Here is a 12,722-nt window from a genome sequence, read left to right on the forward strand (position 1 = left end):
ATTCTTTCTGTGATTCCTGCCTCTTTCTCAGTTATGTTATTCAGAGGTCTGGCAACACTGGGAATCGGAGGCATGTTATATTATTGACTTAGTTTCCTTTTTAAGGGTATTTGCTCTTCAGAATATGCACAATGGCCTTTTTTTGGGAACTGATGTTAGTGAAACCAAAAGTAAAACTAAGCTGAGTCAAAAAAGGAGTCAGTATCTGTTCAATTTGCCCCTTCAAATGCATTTAGAGTGTTTAAAAGACTGAAGAGCAACAAAACTCTTAGTTTGGAAAGCTTAAAAAATATTTTAAAATACTGTACTCATTCATAAAACTTAGGTAAAATAAATAGCACCGCTAATTGGCTTAAGCATGGAGACAAAGCAGAGGTAATCTAAAATGAGGTGTGAGGAGCCGGGCAATGATGGAAAGGATGGGAGGTGATGGAGTATAAGATCCAACACAGAACTATAAGGTCAGTAGTAAAAAAGAAAAAAAGAAAGATGATTCATGTAAACAGACCAAAAAGTAAGGGTAGGGCTAGGCTGAGAGAAGACTGAAAGTGAAGGAACCATTCAGGTTAAAGGTGGTGGCAAAATTAAACAGAAAGTAAAAAAGTGTTATATAGAGAACACCCAAATATAATATTGAGAACAGACCCACCATTACAAAGTATAATTATGAAAAAGTAGAAGGCTGGGTACCGTGGCTCACACCTGCAATCCCCAGACTCAGGAGGCTGAGGCAGAAGGATCGTAAATTGGCCAGCCTCAGCAATTTACTCAGACCTTATGCAATTTAGCCAGACCCAGTCTCAAAATAAAAAAAAATAATAAGGGTTGGGGACATAGGTCACTGGTAGAGTGCCCCTGAGTTTGATCCCAGTCTTTCCCTAAAAAGTAGGGAAAATTTGAGTCTTTAAGAAAGTTCAGACTCAATAAATCACATAGACTCTCTCTTCTACTAATATCTTAATCCCAGTCCTCTCCTCCATTCTCTTCTTGTGCCAATCTGCCCTCAACATCCACTCAGAGTTTATAAATTACTAAATAGTTGTATTGGTAATTTAAAGTAGAGATGAGTTTTGAGGTGATGCACGGGATTCCAACATTTAGAATGGCTTAATTTTGAGATAGCTTGCTGTTTAGATGTAAATCATTATGAAAGCAAAGAATCTATAATGAAATCATGGTACTATAATACTGAAGGTCATTCCATGCAAATAGAAATAACTAGTCCTTTTTATTTGTGATATTTGGAATAAGCAATATGCATTTAGCAACCAGTTAAGCTTAAAGGCTCCTTCCAGGACTTTGGAAGGGGACCCTAGTGATGTGTACACATTCCTTATCTTTTTCAGTATCCCTTGAAAAAACAAGATAGTTTTGTAATCTTTTCTCAAAGATGGACTCTAAATTGCTTAAGTTTCAGGTTCTAAAATCTGGATTTGCCACTGAGCTTGTACACAGCAAACTATCTGTCATGTTCTAAACTACAATTTCCCTGTGTGCTGTTGGGTGGATATGCGTCTATGCATGTATATGTGTTTAAGAATAGAAATTAGAGAAGTCCACCATTATTTTTCTCAAAACTATCATGATATTAGGTTTGATATTATGGTATTTGTATTATTCATACTTCAAATATTCTAGAGTTTGGCAGTAAAATAGTATGCTCTCTAATAATTCTCAGATATTATTTACAAATCGCTATTTTTTCTCATTAATTTTTTTCAATCAAGTAAGGACTATCTTTAAATACAGTTTAGAAACTGTTAAAACTGTATTATCTTTAATTATCTATAATTTGTTTAGGTGAAATAGTTGACGTTTAGTCTTCTTCTCATTGTTCCAATGACAAAATTTGCCATTTTCTCTGGAAATTTCCTGCATAAAAAAATCTTGATACAGATTTTGCTTTATAATCAAAAGCCACATTATCCCAAACAGATATTAAAAGTTTACCAAAGAGTTGTTTTGTATCAATTTCTTAGAGTAAGTAGTTTTACAAAGTGGGTCCATGTTAAGTGGTTTGCTAGATGGACATGTTTTAACAGTGTGTCTTCTTAAGTCCTAAAAAGTGACAATTTTATACAGAGCAACATTCAGAAAGTCAAGGAGTTTATAATCTATCTGATTTAAAATAAGTTTCCATATTAGTACATTTTATACAGCCCTTTGAAACCATTTCTCATAAAATATGGATTTTTTTCCTCTTGCTTTTTCTGGGGGTATCAATTTGTAACTTAATCAATTTCATCTTAAAATAAAAACTAACTCACTACACTATTTTTCCAAAGATAAGTCTTATTTCTTAAACTCATATCATGTAGTTTTATTTTCTTAATTCACCAACCGTGATTATTCTAGCACTTTTGAATGGTAATGGGTTAAACACATGCATTACCATTTCATTCATAATTCTTTGGCAAATCAAATGCCTTTTTCATTGGATCTAATTCTTCTTGATGTCACATTGCTAAGCAACTAGAAGGAAATTTAAGTACTGGAGGTTTTTTAAATCCTGTTTTACAATTCAAATGAAGGGAGTTGCATTCAGCTTTACCAACAGCCATGGGTAACAATAGCTAGCTTCTTTTCCCCCTCTTTTAAAAATAGACCCAGAATGAGAAACTGAAGCTAGAAACCCACTCGTAAGAAAGACTCAAATGAAAAGGAAAATGGAGGCAGAAAGTTGAATTTAGTTTTCATATCAACCTAGTCTTGCTTTCACGAACATTCCAAAATCACACAGCTTTAAAAATAGTTTAGTTAGGAACTCATTCACTACACACACACACACACACACACACACACACACACACACACACACTTTCTCCCCAAAGACCAAAATCAAAGTTTAGCAAAAGACAACACAAACTTACCTTTAACAGAAGCTGAATATGAGGAAATGAAGCAAAGAAAAAGCACAGCAAGAAGAATCATATTGACCAGCTACCCTCTACTGCATCCAGTCCTGAGCAAAGAGTCACTGAGAAGTGGACTCTTCAGATGGCAGGCAGCAAGGGAGTGACTCTCCTCAGAACCTGTGACAATAATGTTTATCTTTGGGGAAAGGTCAGATTCCAAACTCCAAAATCAGACCTAGGTTCACCAAAGGGCTCATTATTAATGATTAAACGTAGGTGGGCTGTAGTTTTTAGCCTCTTGCTCTTTTTATTTATTTATTTATTTTTACTCCCTATGGAAGATCTAGAAAGTTTATAATTTGAGAGCTAAACCAGGCCAGTCTACCTTCCTACAAACACAGAAGTACTGAGAGATATTCCAAGAAAAAGGTGGTGATATTTTTCTGCCCAATACATAGTCATCATCATGTCTATAATATTAACTGCCTATATTCACATTTCACCACTTTATGTGGGAGGGTGGCAAGAGTTCTCAATCCCAGATAAACCTAACTGAATTTTAATGTCTTCTATGGTCAATTTTGAAAGTTTTTGTATTATTTGTATGCCATTATTAAAAACCATCCCGAATATTAGAATTTAAATTTAGACTAAGATGTGCCACTGCCAATTACTTCAAAATAACATTAAAACAGAACTTTCATTCCTAAAACAGAGATGATTCTCCTTGTTTGTGAAACTATAGCGGGTTGGGGCAAATCGGTGTTGTCCATCATTAATGGGCTAGTAGGCCAATGAGTAGGTCATGATACACCTCTATTTGTATCTAAGGGAAGGCATACTTCTATGAGTTCCCAGACTGATTGATTAGCTTTCTGAATTTCATTTCTAGGAAGAGATTCAGAGAGCAAATCATAGTTCTCAGCCATTTTGCTACAGAATATTAATTAGGAAATTTCTCTAGAATTAAAGCACATATTCTGGTATCACTAAGGCCATGCTAGCTCAACCAACCTTTGTCCTTGAAATCTCCCATGAGAAAGAACTGACATGAACAAAACCTACTAAACCGAAGTGGCATGGAAGAAGGGGAGGGTTGCTGGTGAAGTGTCATTTCAGTGTACTTGAAAATACTTATGGCCATGTTTAAATATAAAATGGATTCCTAAATATACCCTGATTCCTTTCAAAACCTTACGTTTTAATTTTTTTTAAGAGAGAGTAAGAGAGAGAGAGAGAGATAATTTTTTTTTAATATTTATTTTTTAGTTCTCGACGGACACAACATCTTTGTTTGTATGTGGTGCTGAGGATGGAACCTGGGCCTCACGCATGCCAGGCGAGCGCGCTACCGCTTGAGCCACATCCCCACCCCCAAAACCTTGTGTTTTAATCTTTCAGACAACTAGGGAAAAGATTGCAGACTTAATGTGGCCACAAAATAAATACAAAATTTAGAAATCTCTAAAGTATATTTTCATATAAGGAATAAAAAATGAAAATTCTTTGTGTTATCATCTATAAAGAGTAGAAATTTATATGCTATTATCAGTTTTATATAAAATAAAACAAAAAAATAAGTTGTTTGATTAAGAATATCTCTTTAAAGCTCTAAATACTAAGTTATCCTGGGATTTAACAGAAAAGGCCACATTTTTTTGCCCCTGTAAGGTCCTTAAAGTAGAGACTATCAAACTTGTTTCTTTTTTTTTTTTTAATTTGTCCTTTTTAGATATTCATGACAGTAGAATGTTTTTTGACATGTTATACATACATGGAGTATAACTAATTCTAATCAGGACCCCATTCTTGTGGTTGTACATGGAGTAGAGTTTCACTGGTTGTGTATTCTTATGTGAACATAGGAAAGTTATGTCCAATTCATTCTATTGTCTTTCCTATTTCCATCCCCTCACCCTTCCCTTCATTCTTAGAAAAAATAACTTTGTTGAGAAAATAAAAGTATTATGAACAGAAGGGATTACCAACACCAGATAATGTGAAAGTGCTCTTTGCTTTCCATTTGAACAGATTTCTAAATGTTCCCACAATTTCCATACTATTTTCATAGGGATATGAAACCATTATAGTCACTTAAGTTTTACTTCCACATTTATTTAAGTTAAGAACTAGTTTCCTTCTTATTTGATTCTATAAGAATTGTCTTTTGTATTTTCATTTGAGACTCATAGTGAAATAGACTTTTAAAGTTCGTTGTTAGACTATGTTTCATGATACGTGTCTCTTCGGGTAAAGTACTGTCTGTTGTCAGGAGTTTATCAGAGTCCAACCAATAAAAGGCATATCACTATTGCCTAATAAAATAACTGCTGTTCCATTTGAGCATTTGATTTCCACTAGAAAGTGCCTGTCATCGTACTAGAATTGTTTCAACATGGGATATTCAAATAAGCCCGCTTCTATTGGTTAAAATAGCATCACCCTTTTATATTTTGCGAATAAACTTTTCTTTTTACACAGACATTTGAGAAAAGAATTCCTGTGATTGCTTCACCAAGATGAAATAAGAATCTCAAATCCTTTTCATATTGAATGAACTCTGGACCAAAGAAGCATCCTCTTCTGTTGCTCTGTTGATCAAGCAGAGCAAAAGCTCTACAATATGTGTTGGAGATACTTCCTAAAACTCACTGGCTATTTTACATGGCATGTGAGGCAAGGCAGATGTACATAACGGCATAAAAATCACAAGAGTTGCTATCTGTGGAACAATAACTATATACGATACACTATGTTAAGTGATTTATAATTTTTTATAATATATCTCATAATAATCATCTTACATATCAGAAAAACTAGACTCAGATTAATTTAGTAAAGCATTTTAAGGAATATAAGAAAACAAACCTTAAAACTTAGATCCAATACTCTTCTTTATTTAAAACCATTAAAGGTGGGAAGTAGAAAAAATTAATTTCTTATGCATGCCATGGAATTATTATTATTAGGAACTGTCGTTTTAGTAAGTCCATCACAATTGTATATGGAAGCTCATGGAGCACTTGATTTTTGTGGTTAGATGACCCAGGCTGACAATACAGGGGAAAAACTGATTTGTACTAGTCAGGAAAAATCATAAAATACATTTTAAAACAATGCTATTGCTGTGAAATTCCTTTGGTAGAACGTGACAATGAAATATTTGCTGTACCACCACTTTGCCTTGATAAATAAGAACATGATGAAATAAAGAAGGACGACTAATTCCAAAGTGCAGTTGTGTTTCTGTAGAGTTTCATAGGTTATTAACAGGGGTTAACTTACATTTGCAGATTAGAAGATATATGAACTTTACCCACTAAAGGTTGAAAGGAAGTGTATTGCCCCACTAGATACTGATATAGTAAGTCAGGGTGTAGGATCACTATATGAGAAGAGAGTCATCATCAGAATACTTTGCTTTGTTCTTACAAACATGACATGGTTAAAAACAAAATTTTAGGAGGATATTTTCCTAAAAGATCATAATGGTTTAGTCTAGTAATATTTTCAGTTTGATAATGGACTTAGCATTTTGAAAGAATCCTGAAAAGCATTTTTTGTTAGATTAACAATATTCTTATAATATGATGACCTAATTTATACCAAGGTAAAATCATGGAAGAATAAATACACTATTGTAATAGGTGTTGTTCAAGAGCTGTCTTTGAGAAAATACTCATTAAACACCTTACCTTAAAAGTCAAATTTAGACTTAGGTAGGAGATATTTATAATTAAAACTTCAAAGAATATAGTCATTTGTTTCAAGATAGAATTATTAAGCAAACTTGACCCCATCATACACATACATATCCACACATATTTGACAACAATCACAAAATCCTTATGCATCAAGTTAGTCAGCCTAAGAGGACTCTACCTTAACAATTATCTTTGGCCACTCAAAATTGATTTGCTAGCACTTAAAATGAGAAAATTGATAGAAGCACTTTTGGTAGACTACTGTAAAGAGAATAAAATTTAAATTTTGATCAAAATAATTTCATTGGAATTCTTAAACACCAAAATTTCAGAGCCTAGGGAAAAAATAAATGTGATTTTCTTTAAAAATTGCACATAATATAATATAATTATGCTTATGGCTTAATTATTAATATGTATGTATAAAATATGAGTTTAATTGAAGTTGAAATAGAAGCGAATTATTTTTGAGTAACATCAAAATAAAGAGATTCAAAGTATTAAAAAGAGGTCAGGAAATACATAATATAGAGAGAGTATGAATAGGGTGAAAATAATATTTCATGAGACTATTTGAAGAATTTCCCAGAACTATTGAAAAGCACTATGGTAGTTCTCTGTAGTTGCCTAACAAATTACTATAAAATTACTTACTTAAAAGCATATATTTATTGTCTTGAAGTCCCAGAAGTCAGCAGTCTAATAATGGTCTCAGTGGGCTGAAGTCCAGGTATTGGCAGGGTGCATCCCTTTTCTTGAGACTTTGGGGGAGAATCTGTTTTCTTCTCCTTTACAATTTTTAGAAGCCACCTGCACTCCCTGGCTCGTGGCCCTTTTTCTCCTCTTCAAAACCAGCAAAAGAAGGGTAAAGTCCTTACCACTCTGACCACCTCTGTAGTCTTCCTATTCTACTTTACAAACACTTTTGATGATATTGAGTCCACCTGGATCACCCAGGAAAATCTATCTTGGTCAGCTGATTAGGACCCATAATTTCATATGGAGTCTTATCATGGATATTCACAGGTTCTGGGAATTAAGACATAGACATCCCAGGGGAGCCATTTTTTTCTGCCCACCACAGACACTAATCTAAAGATGCAAGAGGCTCAATAGACCTCAAGTAAGATCATTAAAAAGAAACCCACATGTAGACACATCATAATGAAAGCACAGAATACCAAACAGAAAGGGAAGATATTTAAAGGAACCAGATAGAGAAGACAGATTACCTTAAAGGAAGAAGAGAATCATAAAACTGCTAATTTATTAACAGTAACAATGAAAACTAGAAAGGCATTATAATATTTTCAATGTGCTGAGAAAATGATTATCGATTGACAATTATCAGCAATCATCATCATAGTATTGTATGTTCTGTAAATACATCTCTTAAACATAAAGTTGAAGTAAAGGTATTTCCAGAGAATGTGCAACCATACCTCTATAATTTATCTTTAAGAGAATCCACTTCAATCAGAAAAAAACGGATCCCATCTGGAATCTGAGATTCAAGAAAGAACAAAGAAAGTGGTAAATAATGTGGGAAAACACATAGATTCTTGAAACTAATAAAAATGTCTTGTGGGGTGGGGTTGAACTCAACTTAAAAATATGCAAGAATAATTATGTCACATTTTGTGGCATAGTGAAAATTCGGATATATGATATTTGTTTGATGACAAGAAGTAGTTAAATTATGATACATCAATTCAACATGTAGCCATTTAAAATAATACTGTACAATTATGTTTATACATTTTTACATACTTGGAGAGTAGACTGCTAAATAGCAGATACAGATGTCATTTGCGATCATGCCTTATTCAATCATAGGTACATTTATATGAGTATAGAAAAAGAATTAGAAGAATAGTGACTAAAAACTTTTTTATTTTTGAGAGATGGGCATGTGATTTATGTTTATATTTTCTCTTCTGTCTTTATTTATAGTATCTCACATTTTATCTTATGTTACTTTAAAATATGTTTTATTGCTTCTAGAAATTTTAGATTTACAGAAAAATTGCTAGGTTGGGACAAAGATTTTCCATATGGTCTCTACCCTGTTATTCCTATTGTTAATATCTTTAAATTAATGTGATAGGTTAATAAACCAATATTGATTCATTATTATTAATTCAAATCCTTTTTACTTAGGTTACCACTATTTTCTAATTCGATTTTTTTTTTTTTTTACCTATTCCAAGATTGCATCCAGGATACAACATTACATTTAGCTGTCAAGTCACCTCAGGCTTCTCTTGGCTGTGAAGGCTTTGAGAACACTGATCAGTATTTTCTAAGACGCTCATGCAATAGAACTCTGGGATATTTTTCTTGTGATTTGACAAGGGTTATAAGTTTTTTTTGGGACTGGAAGCTACAGAGGTAAAGTTTCATATTCACCACCACATCCTATGTTAAGAAGATATTATCGGGTTGGGGATGTGGCTCAAGCGGTAGTGCGCTCGCCTGGCATGCGTGTGACCCGGGTTCGATCCTCAGCACCACATACCAACAAAGATGTTGTGTCCGCCGAGAACTAAAAAATAAATATTAAAAATTCTCTCTCTCTCTTTCTTTCTCTCCCTCTCTCACTCTCTCTTTTTTTTTTAAAAAAAAAGAAGATATTATCAACATGATTTATTACTGTTTATGGTGACCTCGATCACCTGGCTGAGCAGGGTAATCAGGTCTCCCCAGGCAAAGGTTTTCTTTTGCATCTTCTTTTTCCATACTCTATGTGATTTTTCAGAAGGAAAGGCCATGTGTATACCACATTTAAGGGTGGGAAGTTTTATTTCTCCTCTTTAAGAGGGGAAATGGATATAAATATTATATGGAAAGCTTCTGTAAAAGATATGTGTCTTCTCTTTCCCATTCAATTATATTTGCATGAACTCATGGATATTTATTTTACACCTGGGGATATAACCCAATACTATCTCTTTTGATTTGTTGCTACAATTATTTCATTTTTAGCCATCAGGAATTCTTTCATTTTGGCTCCTTTGACCATATCTCATATCCATGTGTTTGTTTATTGATTTGATTTTTTTTTTAGTATTCCTATTCTTCTTTTCATTTTGTGTATTTTTACCCTGATCCAAGAATCAGTTGTGTCTTCAGGAATTTCTGGTTCCTTCCATTGAAGAATGTCATTAGAAACCAAGATCGGGGTACTAGGTGTGTTCTTGGTGTAGCTATGCTTTAAAGAATATTGAGTTTCCAGTCCACAAACACATAATATCTCTTAATTTAGATATCATTTGATTTCTTTCTTTGGAGTTTTATAGCTTTCCTCATATATATTCTATACGAACTTTGTCAGATTTTATATTAAACAGTTTTTTTTTGTTGCTGTCATTAATACCTGAGGGTGGAAAGACTTAAAGGAGGATTTATTTTGGCTCATGGTTTCAGAGGTTTCAGTCCATGGTCATCTTGCTCCATTTACTCTATCACTTTGGGCCATGGCCATAATTATGGTAGAGGAAAGCTGCTCAGTCCATGACAGCTGGTAAGCAGAGAGTGGGGCTGGGGACAAGAAATACCATTCTGGGTCATGCCCTCGGTGACCAACTTCCTCCAACTAGTATCCACTTCCCAATAGAACCATCAGTTGCAAATCCCTCAATGGATTAATCCACTGATGAAGGTAAAGCTCTCATAATCCAGTTATTTCCCAAAGCCCCACCTGTGAACATTGCTGCATTGTAGACCAAGCCTTCAACACATGAGTCTCGGAAGGATGTTCCAGATCCAAACCACAACAGATTTATATCAATATATAAATCTGATATATATATATATATATATATATATATATATATATATATATAATGATAATCTAGTTATTGTCCAAGTTCCAATTGTGTATTAATGATATATAGGAAACTAATTGACTTTTGTATCTTAACTTTGTATCCCAAGAGTTTGCTATAATTGCTTGTTTAATAAGGGTTTGGTAGGAATTTTTTGACAGAGAATATTATCATCTGCAAACAGTTTTATTTATTTTTTCTTTTTATTGCCTTATCCTATTGCACTGGGTAGGATTTTCAATACAATGTTGAATATATATGTGTACTTTTAATATTTCTTATTCTTTTTTGAGTTCTATTGTCCTCTTTAATAAAATATTTTCTTGAGTAAGTTTGAGTTATTGTCTTTTGTTCTTTTGTATTTTCTATCATTTAACATTTTTGAAAATTTTCTAGGAATATTGGGTTATAGTTTTCATCTTTTTTTTTCTGCTTCATGGTTCCCTCCACCTTTGTTTAACTATAGCAACTTTGAATAGAATTCAATCAGAATCCTTTTCTGTGACTTATTTTTAACTACATCTTATTTTGTAATTTTAAGAAGGAAAGGTGTATAGAAGAGTTTTATAGCTTTATTATTCTACAGATTCTTTTAAAATATTATTTTAGTTGTAAATGGACACAATATCTTTATTTATTTATTTTTATGTGGTGCTAAGGATCGAACCCAGTGCCTCACCAATGCAAGGCAAACACTCTACCACTGGGCCACAGCCGCAGCCCCTACAGATTCTTTTTCTGGTATTTTATGACTTATGTTTACCTCAATTTTTTGAACCTTTTCTCCTGTCTGACTTTTGGGTGGGCCCACATTATTCCTTTGCCCTCTGTTGTCCTCATCCTATTCAGTTAGGATTTTACTTCTAGCAGTTTCTCCTTGATGTTGGACTTTGTCCAAGAATGTAGTTCCTATTTGCTGGAGTATCTAGACTTCACATTATTGTGGTAACTTTAGAACTTTCTGTTCATTCCTTTACAATTGACCTAAACTTTTTGTTGACCAGACTCCCTGCCCATTTTGCAGCTGATCCCATGTTGGTCTCCTTTGCTTTTTAGCAAATATTTGGTAGTTTCGGGGCTTTCCCATTCTCAAAGCTTTCAGGTTCTTTGTTGTGTTCCCCTATTTCCTTCTACACAGAAGGCGATATTTCGAAATTTATTAAGAATGCTTTTTTAACCCAGTTATGACTATTGTCTAATAATGTTTTTGTTATTTATTTAGTTAGTTTTAGCTATTCTAGATGCTTTACTTGCTTTTATGAGGATATTCAGGAAGTTCTCATATTACACTGTCTCTCTAGTCATCTTCCTACTCTTCAGTATTTAGGTACTACTTGAGAGGATGAGGTACTTTAAAATACATTTCAAACTTGATTTTTGAAGTCAATCAAAATGAAGATAGAAGGAAGTTTACGTAAGAAGCTGATAGTTCCTTATAGATGCCTTTTAAGTCATGTTTAAAATTGGTTCCTTTTTGGTTTTCTTCATGTGAAATTAAGTACTTGCAAGTGTCATTCTATTCCTCCACCTCCCCATTCTCAACCAGCTGAAGAGTGCTCTCAGACTTAAAAATCAGAAGTAGGTTTACAATAATAGAATTTGGAATGATTGCTCAATGTGGCCAAACATAATGGAGGAGCTCATAATTGCATTTACTACCATATTATCATGTGCTAAAATTCTGATTTTAGCTCCTTCTTATTCTACAATTTGCAGTCCGATTTAATACATTGGCTTGTTTAAATGGGATCCACAGATATGATTTCTTTAGACTATTCTGTATTTATTTATTGATTTGTAGTTAACTCGGCAGATGCTCTTTTTCTAGTTTTGCATAAATTTTATTGTATATATTTAAAGTATACAACATGATGTTATGGAATACATATAGACAGTTAAAAACATTCCCAGTTAGGCAAATTAACGTACCCATTATCTCCCATAGTTACCCATTTTTATTGTTGTGTCTGTGACAAAATCAGCCTAAATCCACTTATTCAGTATAATTCCCATATGCAGAATAATTTTATGATCCAGTATTCATTGTAAATCAGCTCACTAGACCTATTCACCTTATATCTGTTACTTTGTGTTCTGACCTATTGTCTTCCCATTTTCTCCTCCCACAACCTCCCAATCACTCCTGTTAACCATTGCTTTAATCCATGTATTTGAATTTTAAAAAACTTATAAGAGAAATAGTACAATATTTTTGCAGCTGGCTTATTAGGATCATGTCCTCCAGGCTCATCCATGTTGCTGCAAATGACAAGATCTCATAATTTTTTTAGGGCTGAATAATACTCCATTGTATATCTTTAGCAGTTTCTTTATCC

General features: G+C 33.4%; 1 protein-coding gene across 1 annotated transcript in view; it reads right to left on the bottom strand.

Moving 5' to 3' along the window:
• Positions 1-2,931, bottom strand: part of MTTP (microsomal triglyceride transfer protein) — a gene marked incomplete at both ends in the record, with an annotated part of 55,818 nt that extends 52,887 nt beyond the window's left edge. The window contains one exon of the mRNA XM_081304509.1: positions 2,871-2,931. Within this exon, the coding sequence (XP_081160635.1) occupies positions 2,871-2,931 (61 nt within the window). The remainder of the gene's footprint in view (positions 1-2,870) is intronic.
• Positions 2,932-12,722: the final 9,791 nt, after the last annotated feature.

Source organism: Spermophilus citellus (assembly GCF_964194105.1).
Source record: "Spermophilus citellus genome assembly, chromosome: 8".
NCBI classification, from domain to species: Eukaryota; Metazoa; Chordata; class Mammalia; order Rodentia; family Sciuridae; genus Spermophilus; species Spermophilus citellus.